This window comes from Triturus cristatus, chromosome 5_2, assembly GCF_964204655.1.
Source record: "Triturus cristatus chromosome 5_2, aTriCri1.1, whole genome shotgun sequence".
Lineage (NCBI taxonomy): Eukaryota > Metazoa > Chordata > Amphibia > Caudata > Salamandridae > Triturus > Triturus cristatus.
The window spans coordinates 618,033,017-618,057,197 of NC_140588.1; the positions used below are offsets into that span (position 1 = coordinate 618,033,017).

The window sequence follows — 24,181 nt, forward strand, 5'->3', positions numbered from 1 at the left end:
TCATCATTTATTTAGTATTTTAGAGCTGTTCTAGCCCCTTGCCCCGACCACTACCCTCTCTCAGAAAATTGCACTGACATACATGGATGACACTTGCAGCTAAGCACAGAAACTGCTAGCAATTTTAAGACATTTACCATAAAAGTCAAATGGGATCAAAGTAATTAAAAGTCCAGTATTTAATTGTAAGTTAAAATCATGATATGTAACAAACAAAATGTGGCGATAGTCCTGTGAGAATTTAAATAGCAAAATAAACATGGCAAAAATGCAAATGGCCATGATACAGCAGGTTGCAGAATATCTGGATTTCACAGCAACATAGTGATGCAGTCAGGGATTGAGTTAAAGTACATCTAAGTCACAGATCCTAAAGAGTGCAACAGGGTTTTAGTGAGCACTGGCCAGTCCTTAAGATCACAATAGAGAAAGCTTCTACTCAACAGTTCTGCCTATGCTTCTAATTTAAAGACCAATGGTGTTAGTATAGAACAAAGTGAGGAAGGGAGCCTAGTAACCAAGCAAATTAAGTTCAGTTCCTCATTTTTAGAGGGGGCAGAGTCTTGTAGATATACTTACTGGAAAGAAGCCCGGCCCACCATAACCACTCACGCAGGTATGCATGACCACCCTGACCTGAAAGTGAAGACATGGGAAATGTAAGAATTAAGCATTACTTCAACAGTATTAGACTTTGGGCCACACCAGAGCACTATTTAATGTCCATGGCTCTATCACATACAAAGGTTTTCAGCTCTTGTCTATTTACAGTGTAAGAATGCGAATTGTATGTAGAGCTTTCATTTTTCTCTACTCAAACTCTGCATATATTTTACCCATATAAAATGTAGTTCTTCCTGCAGCTTTCAGCAGTAGATAGTCAAATGGTCATGAGAGTTTATCTAGAGATATAACTGTGAAGTCTTCAATGCAGCATTCTAATAGTGAGTTAATATTATGTTCCTTTAGGAGTTTTAGCCTTTTATCCTTTTCTGCAAATGTACTCTCAGTCATCAAGCTACACCTTTCTGAAAATCCAATATCCTCGTGTTTTTCTCACCCAACTCCCACATCTGCTTCCAGAGTATATAATGAACTTTATGGTATTTTCATGTGCTTTTAAAGCTGATGCAAATCTACCTCATAGAAAATGAAACTTTATTTTAACCAGAACACATGCAAATGTGAATTGTAGACCCAACCAGGAGTCTGATCCTCAATAGACCTTTCTGTGGTTTTGCACGTAAATAGATGAACATTTTCTTTGTGTCAATAAAAGCAATAGTGACAGTAAGTTTACAAACTTCCAGATGCAACTGTCACCCTCATAAACACCGGACTATGAATATTCTTATTTAGAGGTACCATCAAGAGATTCAAACATCAAAAAAGTTATGCCTTAAGGAGTTATCCCCCAGCACTGCACTGCAGGTGGTAGTTGCAATGCCTCTGGACCGAAGGGAAAAAAAGGTGGCAACTTGTTGCTTTTAATTTTAGAAGCCTAGGTTGGCAAGGACCTCGTGGAGAGTTCATCCTCTGCACAGTTTGTAGTCATGCGTTCACTGTGGGAGGTGAACAGGGCGCCGATCGAGGACTCCGGAGATGGTTCTTCAGTTGATTCCTGCATCAGACCTCCCACCTACATGCTGCTTTGCAGGGCATGTGTTTACCACATCAAGTTGTGAAGCCACACTGTCTATGTATCTATTACATGTCTATTTATGTAAATCACCTTCTTGTGATTCTCATTCCATGTATAAGGCCTCACACACTTAGCAGAGAGGGAATCGGCCCAAGCGAATATCAGTAACATGCTTAGCAAGCCCTCTACGAAACCTAAGCAGTAACAAGTCGTTGACGACGCCCTGGTTTCAGAGAGAGGGTCAGCCAGATATCCCTTGACAAGCCAATGAGTTTTAGTGCTACACCAGCCAAATAAAGAAGCAAACAAAGCACCTATCCTCCAAGGAAAAGTGGCTAGAAGATCATCCCGTTTCAGGCAGGCCAGGCTAAACAAGACAAAACTGCGAAAAGAAGGAAAATTAAAATAACATGGTAAACCCATGTACATGGGACTTAAGCACCCTTAATACAAGAACACTAACTCAAAACTAAATGATAACGAGATGAGAAGAAGGAGACTATATGACACTGGGTGGGAAACGTATTGCCTATTTAAAACAAAAATATGAGAAGTAAGAATGTATGGGGATGATCAACGGTGTGAACAGGATAGAACCGATGGGGATAAAGAAGTGGCGAGCTATTTGAAGGTTACTACAAGGGACTCTAGTGACTTGTTTTCATATGAATGAGCCAATGATGGAGAATATTCTGAAAAACCTTAGACTACCCTTATTTACTGATGAGGACGGCCTCACACAACAAGAGAGCATTACAGAAGCAGAGGCTTGCTCTCAGATGCAAGTCAGGTAGTTGTGAGGCTCAACAGCATCCAGGTTTAACCATTTAAATAAAAAACAGTGGAGCAGAGGGTAAAACGTTTTTTAGCCGGAACTGAGAAAGAGCAGGATTTTTCATATAAATGGGGCACATGATAGAAAACGTGTCAGAAGACTGCGCAGAAATCAGGTTATGGAGCTCGATCAATAAAACAAGGTATTCATGTTAAAAGGGGAATTAGAAAGGTCTCAACACTGTTTATCAATAAAGAAAAAAGCAGGTTCTTCAGTGAAAGGTTTCTGGAAATACAAAATAAAGGACTCCACATTAAACTTAAAAGGGCTTAATGGAAGTAAACATGGTCATCTAGTGCAGGGCCTGCACCATTACATATCAATGTAGCTTTAATGAAGGTTCATTGGTAAATAAGTGCTCATCACGCAGCCCAGGGCTGATTACAAAAGGAATACTCTCACTGTGTTTTTTCAAGTTATCGATGGAGGCAGAATCTTGATTGTTTGGCAAAGATCCCTTGTTTTCAAGTAAAACTCACTAACCCCTGTCTAAGTACTGTTCTTAGTACTACATCTATTTCCCAGTAACAGTACTTAAGAATACGCCTAAAAAATGTAAAAGTCCCAAAACTACCCCTTTTAATGAAGACCTTGGGGTTAACAGGCTTAATCAGCGCCACCCCTGTCCCCAACATGTGTATTGGTGACTGACAGCAATATGAATATTAATCAATCTCTGATATTTCTGCTCAGGGACATTCACTCCGTAATACTTGCATATGCACTGTCTCTTTACAGATCAGCTGTTCACTGGCCACTTTTAAACAATCCAGTGATTTAAAGAGGCAATGGGGCAACATACAGGTGCACTATTCAAAATCATTGAGTAAGAAAATGCATAATCCCTCTCTGTTATTCAATGTATGCACGTATATGATATTTCTATAGTGCAAACCTAGCCAAAAGGCAGATGACTGTGTCTCAGAATTGGAAGTTGTTCATTAGGTACATAATAGGCAGACATTGGAGAAAAGGTCAAAGCTCCACAGCAACTAATTACTATAATTGTTCACTCACTGTAACAGGCCACAAGCATTTTTGGACAAAAATACAAACCCACAACCACACAGAAACATATTTTGGTAGAACTACAAAGTATGGTTTACATCCTTTCTCACCATTCGGAATTGTTTAGATCTTCCTTGACAGCATAGCTGTCTGCAAACGTATTGTTACCAATTCTTTAAAATAAAGTGGGTGGGCTTTGGATCCAACTAGTGAACTATTACTTTCTCACCACATGCAATTAGCTATTTGATGCATCATTCCACATTCTAGGAAGAGCTTCCATTGGATGCATGCACTAGATTACAACTGAAAAGTCAACTCCATCATCATGCTGTTTGTCACATTCACATTTTTGTATGCTATAACCATTATATACAAAAGGCAATCGTTTTTGCAAACGTTTTCCCAGCAGTGGCAAAACACAATAGGACACGCCTTAATATGATAAACTGCATTGGTGCCTGTGTTTACGGTAAAACATTAAAAGACAGAATTGGATGTATCCATGCCTGTTTAACCAGATGCTAATGTTTAAGAGTATCGTAATGCAAGAGAAAAAATACTCCAGTTAACACTGCCCTCCCCACTCTAGCACAAAACAGGTTTGTTATCACTTAAGAAAGCTGAAAGTGAAACATGGCTATACAGGTGACTTCTTCAAGACAGCTGAAGGCCCTTAGTGGTCCATTTGAATCATGGAACATAATGGGGTCAATGTCCAACTGATAACTATTGGCAAAACCAGTACGCCTTTGGCACCTATTGGGTTTGGCAATGTCTTTTGGCGATGTTCTACAGAATCATGCTTTTTCCTGACACTGTGCAGCACCGTTGAAGAACAATAACTTAAGTACTTAAGCAAAAAAAGAAAAACAAATAGTGAGAAGTGGAAGGACTGAAGCAAGCCAATCAATCAGAGATCTGGTTAAAAGGCTATACTTGAGGGGAAACACAAGCACAAGACAGATAGGTTGGGACAATGAAAGCCATCAAATAACAAGAAACTAAATAAGTGACAATACAGGCAACAAATGATAAGCAATTAGTGGGCTTTAATCCGCTCCAACTTCTTGGTAAGCCCACAATATGCCTTTTGTCTGGTAGGCTAGACCTAAAAAGGAGAAACTAAATAAAAACCGGTCTGTGGGGGAACCTAGCAAATAGTGCATTAGGAAATAAATACTGAAACTATTTAGTTTACCAACTGTGGCAATTACCACATACCCACAGAAACTTAAATATTTCAGTATAATGGTTTCAGTATTAAACAGTTTAATAAATTGTATAGGTCAGAGTAGAAGTAATTCACTAATTTTCAAATCATACATAGATTTTACCATTGAAAACGTCAGCTTCTAGTCAAGAGTAAAATGGTGTTCCAAATGATAGGCCATTTCAAACTCGATACTGGCAAGGATTGCAAGACAAAAGCTGTTTATTTGTAAACTTCATCAACTAAAATGTGTAAAAAAAAATAGCAACAATAATTGCATACCTGCTCTGACAGAGCCACGCCCTGAGAGCTTAAGAAGCCCCTTCTTCTTCAGGATAAAGCTTCCTCCTATGAATATGCTTGAGCTTATAGCCAAGGCCAACCCAATGTAGAAGTCATGGTTGGTGGCGATGGCCTCCATAACTGCACAACTAGGGGTTAGAAAAGACAAATTGTCATAACACCAACAGGCAAAAAGAAATAGTTGTCACTAAATGTCAAACGTTTCTTGCATACTTCATTTATAAAAGGTAATGAAATACCAAGATGTTGCAATGTCGGTGCATAGGGGCTGATTATGACTTTGGCAGTGAGTGAGCGGGGTGGCACGCCACCGCCCCGCACTGCCAAGATCGACTGCCGGCTAACAACCAGATTAGGAGTTTTCTCCTGGTCTGGTTGGAGGTCCTTTGGCATTCCCATGGTGGTTCCTTTGAAAAAGGCACCGCCATGCGAAAGCCACAGTGCAAAAGCCACTAGGGCGGCGGTCCCCGACTGCCACCGCAATTCCACCACGGGTTTGGCGGTCCGTGGACTGCCAAACTCATTATCAGGCCCGTATTGTCTCCTATGAAGACATTTGTTATTTTGATCTGTGGAAGAACTATTCCTTCTCACTCGCTGCTACACCTGCATACAACATATGCGTTTACAATCCACATCCTTATCAGCCTTCCAACTAATTTGTGTGAACTTTGAAATGAAGCATTTGCATTTGTTATTTATTGAGCACATGTTTGCCAAAGTTTCATGATGTTAGGAGAAGGAAAAAGACATCAAATGAAAACCTGTAAAGGAAATTGAGATCAGTGCTGTGAGGATTCTAAAAGGCAGGGAGAAATTGATTGTAGCAGCTTGAACAGATAATTGTAACGCTTTGCGCAGGGAAGCCATTGAGAAATTTATGGAATATTGCTGGGGAGCTTGTGCCATTCTCTTGTGGCAGTTTTTGAAAGGCTTCATTGCAGGCGGTCTTGGTTCAGGTACCCAGGCTGGCAAGAGTCCAAGGGCATCTGAATTTCTGAGTTCAGAGTGGTCTATAGAAGATGAATTTGGTTTTTAAAAAAAGGGTGAACTCTGCCATAAAAGGCACAATGAATTGTTACCATGGCCTTGAAAAGGACTCATTTTTTTTGCTGGTAGCCAGTGTAAAATTGATGACCTATGTGGACATCTCGGACTGGCTGTTAGCAAATGGGCCAACACATTCAGAATTGCTTGTAGACGTTTCAAAGACTTGTCTGCCATCCCAAGCTAGCATGTGTTACCACAGTGGGGATGTGATAAAACTAGTGCATGGACCACTGGCATGTGGTGAATATGGGTCACAAAGAGGAGAATTTGATTACCTTTACCTGCCATGAGCAAATTCTTGCCTCAAATGCCACCTGCTGCTCCAGATATATCTCTGTATCTATACGGATAGCAAAACAGAGCACTGACTTGATAGGATCAAGTCACAGGCCCTGAGCCTCAGGCCAAACAACAGTTTCAAGCATGGCTATATGTTATTTTTAGTGATCAACAGTTGAGTCTTGGCTGGGTACTTCAGCAAGTTGGTAGACATTCAGTGCTGTTCCTCTGCCAGTGAGGTTGATCAGTAGTAATGGGCTGTATGGACCAAATGACTTCTGCAGGCGCTGATTAAATATAACCCGTATATCATCAGTGAAGATGTAAAACTGCACCTCTAATTTGCTGAGTAGCAAGCAGTCCTGCAGGTGTCATGTAGATGTTAAAAAAGAGAGGACATAGAATGAATCTCACCGGCATCATGCAATAAATAACCCTGGACTCTGCTGCAAAAAACAGCATTGCCAGTGGGAAAAGAATAGAACCACTGAACTGTCAGACAGTCTCTGAACCAGTAAGAGATGGTCAACAGTGTTAAATTCTGCAATAGAACCACTCACCATGATCAATGATACACTACCACCAGCTTTAATTGTTTACGTATTGGTTTGGAAAAATGTATTCTTGAATCCAGGCACACACTTTAGGTTTGGGTAGGCACACAGACACTGTAGAAAATTGTCTTATTAAGACATTCAGTTGGAGGAAGAGCAGAGAAGCAAGAGAGACTCGGACTGTTCCATAACACTTTAAGAACCACAGAGAAAAGATACAAAAATAGTAGATGTGTATTAAGCAAATACCACAAATCTGATTGAAGGTAAAAACAAGCGCAATCTAGACTAAACTGCAAAACGTCAGATCATTAGTATCATTAACTTCACAAGATTCCTGGAGATGAAATACAGGCTTGTCAGTACACTTTCAAGCTGCTGAGGACATGTCAACCCGAAACACAAACTCTGCATTGAAACTATGCAACCCAAATGGATATTCTAAAAGGAAGAAATATATAATAGACAAAACAAAAAGGCATTTAAGACACAAAATGCATTTAAAAGACAAAGAAAGACATAATAACCAGGTTCACAGACATGTTTTAAAAATCTAGGTAAGAGTGCCAATGTTCTTCTTCAAGTTTGTTTACTCGTGTCCCTGCCATAACAACAGTCATTATGCACTATCAGTATACAGATATGAACATTACAATGAGGACTTAGACCAAGCTTTATACGAAGGGCTTAAAATGTATAGTTATTTTTGGTGGAATATAAGCTACAAGCATTGGACTTTTAATTGCTTAATATTGTTTAGTAAATCGCCTTGTGGGACAAAGTATTCTGCATAGCTTGGTGAAGCTGTAAAGCTCTACCCTTTTACATTTTCTGGACAGCCCTATGTGTTCCCCAGTGACCCTGACAATCTGGCATGCACACTGGAAGTTCTCTCTTTACTGTACCCTTTTGTCAACATGTATGGGTAGCATCCTTTATTTTTTGCAGTTTTATATAGCTCGGACTCGGCCCAAGGGCATCAGAACACTTTACAAGAGAACCAGACGTTAGGGAGAATAGGTGATTTGCCCAGAATCACAGGATGTTATGCCAAGGCCAGGATTCGAACAAAACAGCAGACTACGTCGTAAGCTGAAATCATACTGCATTAGCTACCAGTGGAAAATTACAACTGGCCCTATCCTTCAGTATTCTATTCAACAGTGGCTCGAGGATTCTCTCCTCCTCCTCTAACTCGACTACCAGCCTCCCTACTATTACTTTGGACCCCGACAAGGAACCTGGTGTCAATCATAGATCGATTAACAAGTAAAACCTACTTCAAATAACTACCGCTCATCATGGAGGGATAACTACCAACCATAACATCAAATCGATGCTACTCAACTGCAGATCGGCAGTGAAACATGCAGCAGATATTTCAGAACTCATCATTTTGCAAGACTTTGGACCTTCTGATTCTCACTGAAACCTGGCTCAATGATACCTCCTCCACTGTCCTAGACATATTAATCCCCCCCAAATTATGCCATTATCAGACGCAATCGACTTGTTAAAGCTGGGGGGGGGGAGGGGCGTTGCTTGCATTCATCGCTCCAGTCTCCCCATAAAGCAATCGCAATGTGCTTTGCTGTCTTCTTGTGACCATCTACTCATCGAAATTAGGAATAAGGCCAAGATTGCCTATGTGCTTCACTCGATTTATCATCCTCCGGGTGATAATCTGATCAAATCACGGAGGTCATTAGCTCGTGTTCGGACCAAATCTGCCATATATTCCTCGGAGACTTTGACCTTCACTGGAATGACACTAATGATCTCTTAGTCGGCTCCTTTAAGGCTTTCTTCTCCGATCTTAACTTCTCACAGTTCTGTAAGGAACCTACACACAACAAGGGCGCCACTCTCGACCTGATCATTGCCAAAGACAATAGCATACAACTGGGTGACATCCTACCCTGTGACTGGTCGGATCATGAAATTTCTTTCCACATCTTGGAAAAGGTCCCATGCAGACAGGGCCAACCTCTTAAAGATAAACTACTGACTCGCAATTTGAGAGACATCAACACCAATGTTCTAACATCCATCACCAAAGATAGGCTTCAGCCCCGTCCTAACATGACCAACCTTGACGAGCTTTCTGATCACTACATTAACACTATGGCTAACATTTTTGATACTATGGCACCAAAGCAACTCAAAAGGATTCCAGTCAAACAATCCAAACCTTGGTTTAATGGTGCCCTAAACGATGAGAGACGCAAGCTCAGACTCTCAGAGAGACTTTGGAGAAACACACCTTCCACCACAAGCCTCTTTCAGCTAAGGAAGGCGAGAAGTATTTATAACAAACACATCTGCATCGCTAAAACAGACCAATTCAGGACCAGGCCACGCTGGATGGCGCTATGAATAGTCCCAGGAAGCTCTTTGAAATCATCAAGCAACAAGCTAACCACTCCTGCAACACTATCTCGACTCCCTTGTCCTGGCTTCTTAGTGGCGAGGACTTTGAAGAGCACTTCTCTAAAGAAATCAAGGAAAATCGAAGTGGAGCGGATACCGGTCTCTCTCATTTTGTGGCCTCTTAACCTCACCGCATCATCAGCTGAGTTGGCGGAACCTTCGGCGTTGTCCTTACCCTTTGGTTGTTCCCTCAAAAACAACGCATGTTGGAATTTCTTTCTCCTTCCAGATGTCACGGAGCTGCTCCACAACATGGCGTCCCTTAAACCTTCCAACCATTTCAGCAGCCCACTTCCTGCTAAGTTTTTCAAAGATCTCAATTCGGCCATTCTCCCCCTGTTGTCCCGGATCTTTCATGAATCTCTCGTACAGGGTAGGATACCTGATTGCCTTAAGACGGGGCATGTCACGCCCATCCCTAAGCCCAGCTCGGATTTATCTGATCCCAACAACTTCCATCCTAAATTGCTCAAGAAATGCATCCACTCGCAATTATGTAACCACATAGAGAAATTTCAACTCCTTGACCCCTACCAGCACTAACGCACATGGTGACGACGCCTTGAGATCCCTTGATCAAAATGTCCCTCATCTCCTGATTCTTCTGGACCTGTTCCCAGCATTTGATACCATCAAACATGAAAACCTGATGGCTCTTCTGCAAAATAGGATGGGTCTCACGGGCCCGGTCCTAAATTGTACACAAAGAATTAAAGTTAACCACTCCCTTGCAACCAGTACCCCTGTTACAATTGGAGTTCCGCAAGGTTCCGCACTCTCACCGACTCTTTTCAACCCTCTTCTGGAACCACTTACCGTCATTCTGAACCACTCTAACATTCAGTACCACATGCATGCGGATGACACGCTACTGTACTTGAAGATCTCCTCTCAAGAGGACATAAAAACGCAAAATGATGCTCTCTCACAAACTCAACAATGGATAGCCCAGAACCATCTTTTGTTAAATACTCTCAAAACTGAATTCCTTCCGATTAATCCCCCCAACCACTTGGCACCTACCCTGGACTGGCTTAAACAACTCACTGCTCTTAATTGCACCCCTCAGGTGGTTGACTCTGCTAAATCGTTAGACAGCACCATGTACAAATACCTATACATGCAAGCGCACATCAGTGCAACTACCAGGAAGCCATCTTTCAAATCAACACCCTTAAGAAAATCAAGCCTTTCCTCCCCCCTGAAGATGTCTGGCCTGCTGTGCAATCCTTGGTTATCTCTCGACTTGATGACCCTTGCTCGGCTGCCCAAAGCTTGCCTGGCCATATGCTTCAAGATAGCTTGCTTGACGCATAAAGACATACACCCGGCTTACTAGGCTAATAAGCTTGAACTATCGGGCTCATGTCGGGACTTAAGAAGTATGTCTACCCTACTTTTGAAACCTCCCAAATTCAAAAAGAAAAAAATCTTACAATCGTGCCTTCAACGGACTTGCTCCAAGAATTTGGAACGCTCTGTTTTCTGAGATTAGATCTAATCCTTCCACTGCATCTTTCAAGAAACATGTCAAATGGCTATTCTTGAGTGAACACTACCAGCATCAACTTGTTATCATGCCCTGTCTTAATTTGTTATTCCTATTCTACACCGTTGTTTCGATTTATTGTATTCTTGTCTAATTATTGGTATCTTGCTCTAGGGCAATCGATTCTTATTTTACACTGTTGTTTCGACTTACAGTATTCTTGTCTGTTAATTGGTATCTTGCTCTAGGGCAATTCTGATTAGGTACGGGTCGGGCCAACTCCCCATCTCCTGACCTTGTTTCCCCCCCCAGTTTGACAGTGTGTGGATTTATCTACACCATTTGTGCAAATGTGTTTTATTTGTGCCTTTGCCACATCTGTACAACGCTCTGATACCCGTAAGGGTCTTGTTCGCGCTTTATAAAACTTTTCAAATAAATGAATAAATAAATAAACTTGGCACAGAGAAGGAACCAGCATCAGTAGAGAAGAAACTGAGCCAAGAGTGGAATCTCAGAATTGTTGCTGTTCTCCTTCTGAACTGGGCCCCAAGTCCAGCAAAACCGTTAGAGTTGCCTTGCTGCTTGTCCTGCGATGAGACAAGGAAGCCCTACCTCCCTGCACAAGAAGCTGAAATGCACGAGGCAGAAATAGAGTCAAGGTAAGAAAGCCAAGCCACAGTGTAACATGGGCTGTGTGTGGAAAAAAAGGTATTCCATTTGGAATGGAATTTCACAAATGAGCAGCTGCTGTCACTTGCAATACACCATCCCAGTGGTTTCAGCCAATACATAAAAGGCAACTGGTCTAACAAATATTAATTAGGCAGGTCGTTCTGCGACACAATGCGATTTGCTATTTTAAACAGACCTATTAGTATGTAGGTTGGTTTGCAAAATCCAATTAGATTCACATATAGTCAGTGTGCAATTTTCAAACACTTTTTGTGAAAGGAATACTAGCACTTCTGGGCTGGGTTTCACACAGTCGAAGAATGTGGGCCCGATTCATAAACAGCATTTCATAGTACATCAAGTAGTACCACTTAATTACTACAGAATGCAATTCACAAACCTATAAGTGGAAATTTCCACCTCCACTTTTCCTAGGTTTTCTATTGGGAGATCTCCAAATACGTAAATGTAGTACTCGCCCTCACTGACATGGGGTGGGAGAGGGAGGGTCCACATGGGAAGGATAATTAAGCTCCTGGATGTTTGGTAGCAATGATAAATGTACGGTTCTCCTTTCGACGGTGGAGGTAGAGGGGCATGTATTGAGTTGTTGTTTTGAAAACAATAAAAATTGTTTAAAAAAAAAAAAAAAGGTAGTACTCACCCTCTTTTAAGTTAAAGCACTTGTGTGTGTAATTAGGTGGCTTTTTAGCTTTGCTTTTATTAGTGTCTTTCAAACTTTCATGTACATAACATGCATATGTATGCGTATATGTATATGTATGCATGTATTTATATTTGTATTTATATAGATATGCAGATATTTATATTTGTATTTATATAGATATGCAGATGTATATATATGTTTATATATGTATGTATGTATATATATATATATATATATATATATATACACACATACATTTAAATGCATATATATACATATGTGCATATGTGTGCGCGTAGAGGGGTAGAGATTAGAGAGAGGTAGAGAGTAAAAGAGGTAGAGAGTAAGAGAGGTAGAGAGTAAGAGAGGTAGAGAGGTAGAGAGGTAGAGAGGTAGAGAGGTAGAGGTGTGAGGTAGAGAGGTAGAGAGGTAGAGGAAGAGAGGTAGAGAGGGGTAGAGAGGTAGAGAGTAGTAGAGAGAGAGGCAGAGCGAGAGGTAGCGTGAGAGGTAGAGAGAGGTAAGAGGTAGAGTGGTAGAGAGGTAAGAGGTAGAGAGGTAAGAGGTAGAGACGTAGAGAGTAGAGAGTGAGTAGTAGAGAGTGAGTAGTAGAGTAGTAGAGAGTGAGTAGTAGAGTAGTAGAGAGTGAGTAGTAGAGTAGTAATAGAGATAGTAGTAGAGAGTGAGTAGAAGAGAAAAAGTAGAGAGTAGTGTAGTAGAGAGTAGTAGAGAGTGAGTAGTAGAGAGTGAGTAGTAGAGAGTGATTAGTAGAGAGCAGTAGAAAGTGAGCAGAGTGAGTAGTAGAGTAGTAGAGAGTGAGTAGTAGAGAGTGAGTAGTAGAGAAGTAGAGAGTAGTAGAGAGTGAGTAGTAGAGAATTAGTAGAGAGTAGAGTAGTAGAGAGTAGTAAAAAGAGTGAGTAGTAGAGAGTGATTAGTAGAGAGTGATTAGTAGAGTGAGTAGTAGAGAATGACTAGAGTAGAGTAGTAGTGAGTAGTAGAGTGAGTGGTAGAGAGTAGCATAGAGTGAGTAGTAGAGAGTAGTACTGTGCGAGTAGAGAGTGAGTAGAGAGTAGTAGAGTGAGTAGTAGAGAGTAGTAGAGAATGAGTAGAGTAGTAGAGAGTGAGTAGTAGAGAGAGTAGTAGAGAGTGAGTAGTAGAGAGTGAGTAGAGAGTAGTAGAGAGTGATTAGTAGAGAGCAATTAGTAGAGAGCAGTAGAGAATGAGTAGAGTAGTAGAGAGTGAGTAGTAGAGAGTAGTAGAGTGAGTAGTAGAGAGTAGTAGAGTGAGTAGTAGAGAGTGAGTAGAAGAGAGTAGTAGAGAGAGTAGTAGTGAGAGTCAGAGAGTAGTAGACTGAGTAGAGAGTGAGTAGTAGAGAGTGAGTAGTAGAGAGTAAGTAGTAGAGAGTAAGTAGTAGAGAGTAGAGTGAGTAGTAGAGAGTAGTAGAGAGTGAGTAGTAGAGAGGTAGTAGAGAGTAGGAGAGAGTGAGTAGTAGAGAGTGAGTAGTAGAGAGCGAGTAGTAGAGAGTGAGTAGAGAGTGTGTAGAGAGTGTGTAGAGAGTGTGTAGAGAGTCGTAGAGAGTGAGTCGAGTGTTAGTAGAGAGTAGGAGTAGGAGAGAGTAGGAGTAGATAATAGGAGAGAGTAGGAGTAGATAGTAGGAGAGAGTGAGTAGAGAGTAGTAGAGAATGAGTACTTTGAAGACACTGACAACCTTAATAGAAGTGGGCCGTACCGTATTTACCTCCCCAGTAAAAAAACACTGCCGGGGCTGAGGTATGCATCGTGTATGATTAATACCTCCTATTCCAAGTTTTTGATTTGGAAATGAGTCTTCACACTCCGAATCGGTGTTTAAAGTGCGAAATTCCATTTGTTTATTATTTTTTCAAGGCCTTTTCCCCAGTTAAATTCCATCAGATTAGACATGCTGAAATCTGCCAGGGTAAAACATCTGCAGTGGGATCATCATCGCACAGCTATGCACTACAATCCCTGTGCAAACTCCTGATCGCAGAATTAAACCTGAGTTTGTCATCAGGGCATTAATCCTGGCATTTAAATAATGTCCAAGCCCTTCCAATTCAGATCGATGACAGAAATGGAGGTCCAGAAAGGAAGAGTTAACGGCAGTGGATCACGCCATGTGGACAAGTGAGGTGAGGGGAGGAATACAGTAAAACCCAGGTCAGGCCAGAGCAATCAAGTCACTGGACCATGTCAGATCCCAAGTCGGGACTCGCTGCACTTTTGCCATAAAAGAAGACTTTTTCAACACGCCAATCTCTCGCGTGTACTGAGGTTTTATTTAACTGTGCTGATTTAACACCTCCTACTCTGGCTCAGCTGTGTCCTATACAGTACATGTAAATCCACTGATTTCTTTCTTAAACTATGCCCAAATGAAGGCATGTGCGACATGTTAATCCTGGCATTTAAATAATGTCTAAGCCCTTCCAATTCAGATCTTCCGTGGCACCGACATGGCAGAGAGAAGGCCTGTGGCATCGGGTGGCAACACGCAGCTACAGACAAAGAGACACAGGGGTCGCAATGTGTGATCATCCCACGCACAGACATCGCGCCACTTCTCACACGAACACCACAGACTAGAGCACATACATTGACGCCAACACAAACATGCGCTCTATCTCACACACGCACTCAAACACACCCTGGCGGAAAAACAGATTGGTCAGGCAGCCGCTGTAAACAAGCAGCTGTGTCTCAGAGAGACAGACGGAAGGGGAAACAAATAGTGCTTCCCCAGTAAATAAAGGCACTAGTGTAACGCCGCGGGTAAAAGATCCAATCCCGCAGAGCGTAGATCAAAGGAGACAGGGTGGCAACACTAAAGGAGTGACATGCCTGCAGTGCAATCATTGCACTGCCTTTGGCACAATTCGTGACACAAAACAACGCGCACGAATCAAAAGTTAAGGCGGAGCTGGGACGAGGCTTCTGGAATCGTATTGATTCCAAGAAGCCTCGTAAGACGAGGCAGCGCATGCGCTGCCTATGATAGGCCGAGACCTAATAAAGGAGACAGGAACTTAAATACCACCCCATAGTAAATAACTACTAGAAATACTAAGTAGGGTACGCAGCATATCTCAAAAAACTTTGCAGAAGTTAATCGGTCACCCATCACCAGATAACTGCTCTTTTCAAATATAAAGGTGAGAATTTTGAGCTCAATGATTTCATATTCCCAAATGATACCTTGATGAAAGTATTTTGATCACAGCAAGAGACAAAAATCCCACAAATTTAAATGCAAGAAAACAGTACAAAAAAAGACTGATTTATTTATTGCCACAACGTGTTTTGTTTCACTATGTACACACATTAAATCACTATATTTGTAAGTAGCAGTTATTTCAAAACAGCACGTAGAGAATAAGAAAAATCCCAAACATTTATTATTTTTGTTAATGGTCGGATGTATTAAATCTAAAAGTGGTTGGTAGATGGACAAAGGAAAACGGTAAGGTACAACAATGTTTGCGGGACAGATTCTTGTTGAAAAGAGGCCATATGGTATGAACAGAGAATGAAATGGAAGGCAAGTTTCAACAAAGCTGAACTGTACAAAATAAAAATCTCACCTTTAATCAAAACAAGCGTATAAATGTAGACTTTGTTTCCACTGGGTAAAACATTGCATACGTTTTTCACAATCTTCTTCACTCTGAAAGATAGAAAGCAAGGTTTTGTTAAAATTCATTCCTGTGCTTCCACCAAAACCATTAACCGTTGATGTATAACATTTTAACCCGGACCTATGAACGTGTATGTTTTCATTCCTAAGAAATACAAGTATTTTCTATTGCTTATGTAGCCATGCTCATTATATGAAGTAAATAGTAATACCACAGAATCTGCCATTTCTTGCTGCAAATTGTGTCTTTCCATACATCATAATCTAGTAAGCCCTGCCCCACCATTTTGTCCTTCACTGCCACATAATTCAATAGCTATCAGCATACTGTCCGCATAGAATGTGGAGGTAGATTCTGTAGAACAGTTTGTTATGTTTCCTAACCTAGGCCTAAGTAGCAAAGCGACCATTTACCTACATTTGTCCTACCTTGTTCTGCAGAACGGTTCTTGCTATGACCTTTTACCCAGTTATGTGCTGAATAAATGTCGACTGGTTTCCTTGAAACTAGCCTCCTTTACTATGCATGAGGATTCTTCTCATCATAAATTAATCCCCTGCACATGACGTACATAACAGGATTAAGATACTCTGTACAAAAGTCCTCTCCATCTTCATCCTTGGGCAACAGGGCTACTTTGCATAATTACAATTATTGATTTAGGCTCAACTACATAATCATACCCACAACATAGATTGTGGGAGAACCCCAGATGTTACCTTTTTGGTATAAAAGAACCTCGCCTTTACTAGGTAACGAGAAGAGACGCATCTACACTGACACTTACACAGAGGTCCCTGTACGCTGAGGCTTCAACATGCAGCGGTCGGACATCCCTTGCAGGGTGTCCAACTTGTGACCAAGACTTGGTCCTTCATTCTCTCCCATCAGGTAGTGGGGTTGGCTCTTTCCTAGGGGATTCTTGTCTTCACACCCACATACATGCTAGGTACATTAAGGTACACTTAGGTAGGGTACACCCAGTGGAGTTTGCTAAGATTATATGCCTGCAAATTTTGGTTGCTTAGCACCATGGTAGAAATGTATCTACTATTTACTCGGTTGGTGCTTGTAATCTCTTACATTTTCTTCTGCCTATTGATTGTCACAGCAAACATGTTTTATAATAGAATGGTGCTGGTTCAATAAATTCTTATTGAAAACGTCCCCAACATTTATTCTGTGCATCTCTCGGAGACTAAGTGAGTACGATTGACTGAGCAAAAAGTACTGTACTGTTTCCACGATCCCTGAAGGGTCAAGAGTTATCATGCTCAATGGTTGCCAAAACCTATTCGCTCCTTGGTAGGGTTCGGGGGCGTATAGTGGCACTGTGAGCTAGCTGGTCTATAAGTTGTGGGGGTGTCCGGAATTAGTCTAAACACCAATCGCCGCACTTTGTTGTCCAACAAACGCGCAGATCCTATGTATTTTTAGGAACTACAAGACAAGATAACACTTAATAAATTAGGCTTGCCTGAAGTTGTTTCCAAGTACAAATTTTATATTTCTGAAGCTTTGTATATAAGCGGTTACCAGAGGAGAGAGATGGAATCAAGTAAACGCATTTATATTTTTAGGGTATGAAACACTGAACAATATTTAGGATCGGTATAAAGCACAGACCTAGTCAGGGAACAGTGGGAGATTTATGGAGAATAAAGAGGCATACAGAGAACACATTACCATATACACTCATGCTGCACTAGACTGGGGAGGGAAGGGGTGGACAATAAAAGGAGAAATGTGATGCTCATTGACCAGAGAGAAAAGGTTGAGTTACAGGGTTGTAGGCTTTTCTTTAATTTTGAGTTTATTTAAAGTACTTGACAGCAGTTGACAATGACAGAATAAATTGTGAGGTTTATAACAAAGTCTTGGAGATAAGACGTGTCATAGTGCAGAGTATGACTACATAAATTATCTAGAAATTAATTAAATATACATCGAATGCTGGAAGTATAATGAATTAAATAATCACATTAAGGAACCTAAAGAGAAGAGTGGGGAGAACTGTATGAACACGCAATTAGAACAATATACAAAATAGAATAAGCTGTAGACATTATGAAGAAAGAGAACATCATATAAATATAACGTTAAGGCTACAGCTATAGACAGAGAAATATTGCTCATACTCAATTAGGGTGGTTTCCGTACCTCAGCACAAATAATAACCTCCTTACTTGCTAATAAACTAGAATAAGTCAGAAAATGTGTGACTGAAATCCATAAAATGTCTCTTTTTATAGCGAAGGGAATAGGGGAAACATAGTTAGTATCTAGTCTATGGTTAGAAAATATACAGTATACCACCAGGATTGTAAAGTAACATTTGGGGCATGGTTCCAATTAGATGGTATTAGGTGAAAGCAATAGCCAATAGTAAGTTCACTAATTTATGGTCCTGGGCTAAATCAGACCAACTTGGAGCAGTAATGCCTAAGAAAATATTTGAAAATAAGAGATGTTGACCTTAAAATTCTTGTTGATTTGTTGTCCTACCCATCCCCCGAAATAATAAAAAACAGCAGGACATTCAAGTAACACGTTTTAAGTTTGCTTATGAATAATAACAGGACCAACAAGATAAGTTTAAGTCCTTAGAGAATATTTTCAAGCTCGAAGGAGTAAATAGTAGGCGGTGATAGGCAAACTAAAGAGTTTGTAAAGTATTTTTAGCTTTTGTGGATTTATGGATTTTAAACCAAATCTTTTTCCACAAAGTAATGGGCCCGTATATCATCAAATCATTCTCCTACACAAATTATGCTTTTTATTTGAGCCTGTCAGCAGATTATATTAATTTGTAAATGTAAGAGGCATTGGGATTAGTGCATAGTATTTGGAATAATTTGCAAGATTAGGAGGAAGAATGAACTGCCTGTGGTAGCCTCAATATGGAGTTAGTTTCAATGGTGCATAAGAGATCCTATTTTTTCCCCAAAGTTGGAGGGTAATAAAAATGTAAAAGATAAAATCCAATCATTATCAAACAATTCAGTTACCCAGCATATTCCTGTCTCTTTATGCTTTCCAATCTACAGGGAGATTATTGATTTGAATAAAACAATTATGCCAAATAGGTTGTGTTGTTGGAAATTGGCAATAGAAAGAGGAGTTAAGGGGAGCAAAGGTTTTGATATACTATTAAAATGGGCAAAAATAGGAATATGTAATTGGGAAGTTTTTGTCATGAAAAATATTTCCAAATAATCGAAGGGGAATATTAGAGATGCTTCTAATGACAACGGTAAAGGGTTATGAGGGAGTTGAGCTTGATTAAGCCACTAAGCTGATTGTTCTCTAGAAAAAGCATAGTGATATTCCCTAAAATTTGGTAAATAAGTCCACCTTCAGATTTAACTTTTTTAAGTTTGATAAAGCAACTCATGATGGCTTTCCCTTCCAAAGGAATTTAGAGAGAAAATAATCTATTCTTGTAAAATAATGGCTGGGTATTTGGACTGAAATCATAGAAATTATGTACAATACCATAGGTGTCAACATCATCCATTCTACCCCACCAAAAGAGAAACAACTGATTCCATCACAAAATTGTATAATTTAAGGTCTTGTTAATGTTTTCAAAGTTTAATTTAATTGTGTCAATCGTTTCTGTGAACCATTTTTTTTTACAGGTTACCATGTAAAAGCTACCCGAGTGCAAAGCTGTTTAGCTCATAAAAAATTTAGGAAGTAGTATTTCAGACTTGTCAGTGTTCAACCGATAGCCAGATAACTGGAAAAAAAACAGAAACTTGTTCTAAGAATATTGAGAGTGATTTAGCAGGATGAGAACAGTATAATATAGTTTCATCAGCTTAGACGGATATTTTTATTTGTTGATCTCCAATATGAGAACCCAAGATATTTGTTTCTCTTCTAAAATTAGTGAGAAATGGTTCTGGTGCAATAATAAATACATGAGTAGATAAGGGACATCCTTGACGTACACCTCCGAACAAAGGGAAATGATCAGATAGGATACCATTAACAAATACAGCATCTCTAGGACCTGTTTATAGTACGGAAATCAAATTCATGGATTTAAGTGAAAAACCAATTCAGTTAGTGCTTGGAACATACAATCCCAACCAATCCTGTTGAAGGCTTTTTCAGAATCTAAAACAATAGCAGCCGGGAAAAAATAATGTAGAAGCTTTACTTAGAGATGCTGAAAAAGATACGAACATTGGCAGATGCCAGACTGACCTTTGATGAAGCTCAATTGTTCTAGGCCAATGAGATCTGGCATAATAGGATCAATGTGTAGTGCTAATATTTTTGCAAACATTCTATAATCAGTACTAACTTAGGATATGGGGCAACAGTTTATGCATTGTTTAAGATATCGGTTTTGTTTGGGGATTAAGCAAATAATTGCTTTATGAAAGGTGCCCTAATCAGCTTTATTGTCAACGAAAAAGTTGAAATTAAAAGTAAAAGTTTATGGAATAAACGTTTTGCAATAGTAAAACCACTGGATTCAGGAGTTTTCCCTCTTTTTAGGATTTTAAGATAGAGACTGCTTTAGTGAGTTCTGTTAATGAAACGGCTCTTTTCAATGAGACAATGAAATTGTTCTGTGTTTGGGGGATTCAATAGATTTTAAATATTTGGATATATCTGATTGGGAGGGGTAGGCCTCAAGACTGTATCAATGTTTATAGAAGTTAACAAATTCAGTTAAAATCAGATGATCTAGTGCATGCGCATTTTCCTTTATGTAGATTTTCACCGATATATGTCTGCCTGTGATCACATGTCCATGCGTGTAATCTGTATTGGTGTTTGTCAAACAGCATTTATTAAAATGTTAAAACTCAATAAATAAATTTAAACAAAAAAAAACCAAATTCAGTTAAAATCAGTAGCAGCTGGTGAATTTTTAAAATGGTGTGGCTAAGACCAAGTCCTAAATTAGACTCTGTGAGCCAGTGTAGCATGCATGTGCAACTTCACAACATGACTTTATTGTGTGGGTGTCTCAAGGCATGTAGATTTAGAATTAAAGAATAGTAAATTTATAATTACCTATATATACACATTTACCTGGAGTATATTTTGCCAGTTTATATTCTGACTATGATATTTCTGTAGCACAATATTTTTCTGGATAGTATTCAGAAATAAAATCCCTTCCTTTGTGCCATCTATACCCTTCTATTTACATTCTTCCCTTCAAGACTCTGTTCCTCTTTCTATAACCTGCCACACCAAGTTGTCTAATTCCATTCCATCTCCTCGTGCGCCATATTCTTTACACTGTCCCTAGCCTTCACTTTCCTTCATTTCATTTTACTTTATTTAGAGAGTTGTATAAAAGCAGACCCAAAGGTATAACAACGCTGTACGAAGAAATAGCTTCGCTTTGTTTGCCCAATCTGTATTATTTCCCATCCAGTCCCTCATGTTTTCCATTTTTACGTCCTCCCTCGTCCCTCCCATCATTTTTCCTAAAAGATTTCACGTTATCCTGTGTCAGCTGTAACTCTTGTATTTTTCTGTACATTTCCTCTACCTAGTCCCATTTTGGTTTTCTGTCTCCCTTCCCTCGATGTATTAATTACTCCCTCTTTTTCTACATCTCTCTTTATTCCTCCTTTACTTTCATTGTCCTGCTTTATCTCCATCACTCTCCCTCTCTTCTTCTTGCTGCCTCTTCCTTCAATGTCCTTTCCTTTCTATCCAACCTTCTTACTCTCCTTCCCAAAGTTTTCCGCTGGAGATTAAAAATTGTTCTATGTGAGGAGTAAGTAGCTCATCCAACCCAGTTTCCTTTGCATTCTAATATTTGAAAATTAAATGCAAAACTCTAAGTACCAAAATGCAAAGGATAACCAAAAAATTACTTGAACCAGTGACTAGATAGGATTTTGCCTATTTGTTCCTCGGATGTCCTAAACTTCCTTTCAGTTTTCTTTCTAGCTCCATTCTCGCCCTTATTTCCACTGCTTTCTCTCCTTTACCATCTTTTGCTGCCCACTTGTTTCGCTGTCAAGACATCTGCCTTATGGCTCCATCAGTCGCCCTTTCTACTTCTCCCACTCATTACCTCTATCTGTATGTTTCTCTCACCATGATGCACGATGAGCTCTCAAATCTGGGCTCCAGGGATGGGGTGCCGCTGGAAACATTACCTTGCAATGGCTACATAATGAAACAAGCATTGGTATAGCCAATAGGCCTCACCTTTGGTACCTTATAAATATTTAGCCATGCAGCACATTATCCTGGGTGCTACAACATCTACTGTTACTTCCCCTGCCCCTAGTGAACGGCCACACACCCAATGTTGAGCTTACGTGCTATTTAATGAACACTGGAAATGCAATGTATGCCCAGACAGGGCAAGTCTGCAACGTATAGGAATTTAACGATGAATGAAAATAATGCTATATGCCTTCATTAACTGCACCAAAGCAAGGCATTGAATAAGAAGCCAACATATGAGTGACGATGAAGCCAACCAATGTCAACCAATGAGCAGAATTTAAGCCCACTTTAATGGAGTTACCTAAACCCTTAACATACCAGGAAATTGCTGCTAGGGGGATCAATTTTGTGGTGCACTAAAGTAGTGTGGCAAAGTATTTATGCCAGACAGGCAGAGTTGATGGAGTGATGGTTCACTTTGAAGAGTAATTCATTCTCATTAACAGGTTGAAAATTGATGTAAATACTGGCCCTGGACGTCATGATGTCTAGGTTGCACTCATCTTTGCCAGATTTATGGCACTGAGAACTGAATGAGAAGTGAATTTGTACCCCATTTGTCTGATCTCCCGAGGATACCAGGAAAGGGAAGGTTGATCACACAGTATGTGTGTGGGATGAGGGGAGGTTATCAGTGATGTGTTGTGGGGCAATGCTGTATCCCTGAAGCAGAGGCTCTCTTGTGAGTCAGGGACAACTGGCAGAAACTGCTGTAATGAGAAATGTTTAAAGGATATCATACTTTTTTTTTTAGTAAGTTCGGATTGTTGGTTATGAAAAGGAGGTTTTTTGATCCAAATATGGATGGAATTTATAATTGTCGGACCAATAATCAAGATGGCATATGGGACTTTGCAAGTCAGACAGAGTAGAACAGCAGTATTGCCTTAGAAGTGACTGGGGGTGATGTTATTAGCAGAGACCAAAAGGCTATGATAGATGTGTTCTATTAGACCTTGGATAATCAGAAAGGCTTTTTTCATAATTTGGTGATAAAATGACCTGAAAGCTTGAAATTCCCAAAGACGCTATTGGTGATGGGTGGGAAAGGAGGCTGGCAGTGATGGTGCAACTTGTTAGGCAAACTCTGAGGGTTTCAAAGTTGGCTCGATGTCAGTATTGTGGTGATGGTCACACAGGACATATGGTTACTGGAACTATGATTAAGGGACCAACTGCATTTTATATGCTGTGCTTAAGGTAGAGCGTTGTGTAGACCTCTGTTGTTAACTCTGGGGAAATGTCCTTGTTACGTACTGAACAAGGTATCAAGGTTGCTGTGGGTCATGAAGCACACTATACCCAAGCAGCTTAATGTAAAGCAAGCGGTGTTCAGCACAATTGACATTGCAGTGTAACAAGTCAAGGGAGGTAGAGGCCAAGAATTTGTTGGAGATTCAGATAAAGATCAGAGGATTACATGAGTATGTTTCATGTATACATATAATCTATATGGTTTGAAGAAGCATGATTGGAAAGGGGACTGTGGCGAGGTTTGCAAGACACATGAACGCTTTTTCACATACTGAAAAACTTGTAGTCGTAGTCATCCAGACAGCTTTCCCATTTCACAGGCTTGACTCCTTCAGTGATTGCTTGAACATCTTTTGCCATAAGTTGCCCTGCTCTACATCCCTACAACAATAAATGTTTTTTTTCAAAATAATGCCATCTTCTAGTAGGTCAATTAAAAATAAGGCTATTGTGCGCATAAAGCTACAATTACAGCCTAAGCCAGCTGAAGATACATGGATGGGAATCTATAATCACATGAGGGGGTTAACCGCAGCAAAGCAAGGATGTCTCCTGTGGCGCGCCATACTGTAAGGGTGTGCCTGGGCATGACAGGACACATACAGCCAGGAGTTAGAAACACAGAGATGCCTTGGGACCAAATGTAGTCATTAAGCACATATGGCAGAGGGTTATAAATCTATGGATCACTGCCAGAGGGGTTACAAACCTCCACTAATTCTATCTGTGCACCAAAAAAATTGGCCACAGGGTATACTAGTAAGTTTAACCTCTGACCAGATATCAGGTAAAAAACTAAAAACCTGCACTGCCTTGCAGGTGTCTAGATCAGAGCATAAATGCCAACTAATGCTTAGTGTAGTAAAAGATGGTAAAGTGCTAGCCACTGTATGCCTGAGATCCAGAGAGT

General features: G+C 40.2%; 1 protein-coding gene across 2 annotated transcripts in view; it reads right to left on the bottom strand.

Annotated features, from left to right (window-relative positions):
* Positions 1-24,181, bottom strand: part of LOC146829082 (magnesium transporter NIPA2-like) — a 116,011-nt gene that overhangs the window by 56,186 nt on the left and 35,644 nt on the right. For both annotated transcript variants that reach the window (XM_085607707.1, XM_085607706.1), the window contains 3 exons: positions 15,745-15,827; positions 4,981-5,129; positions 580-636 (listed from right to left, as the gene is read on the bottom strand). In XM_085607707.1, the coding sequence (XP_085463833.1) occupies positions 580-636; positions 4,981-5,119 (196 nt within the window). In that variant the 5' untranslated portion in view covers positions 5,120-5,129; positions 15,745-15,827. The remainder of the gene's footprint in view (positions 1-579; positions 637-4,980; positions 5,130-15,744; positions 15,828-24,181) is intronic.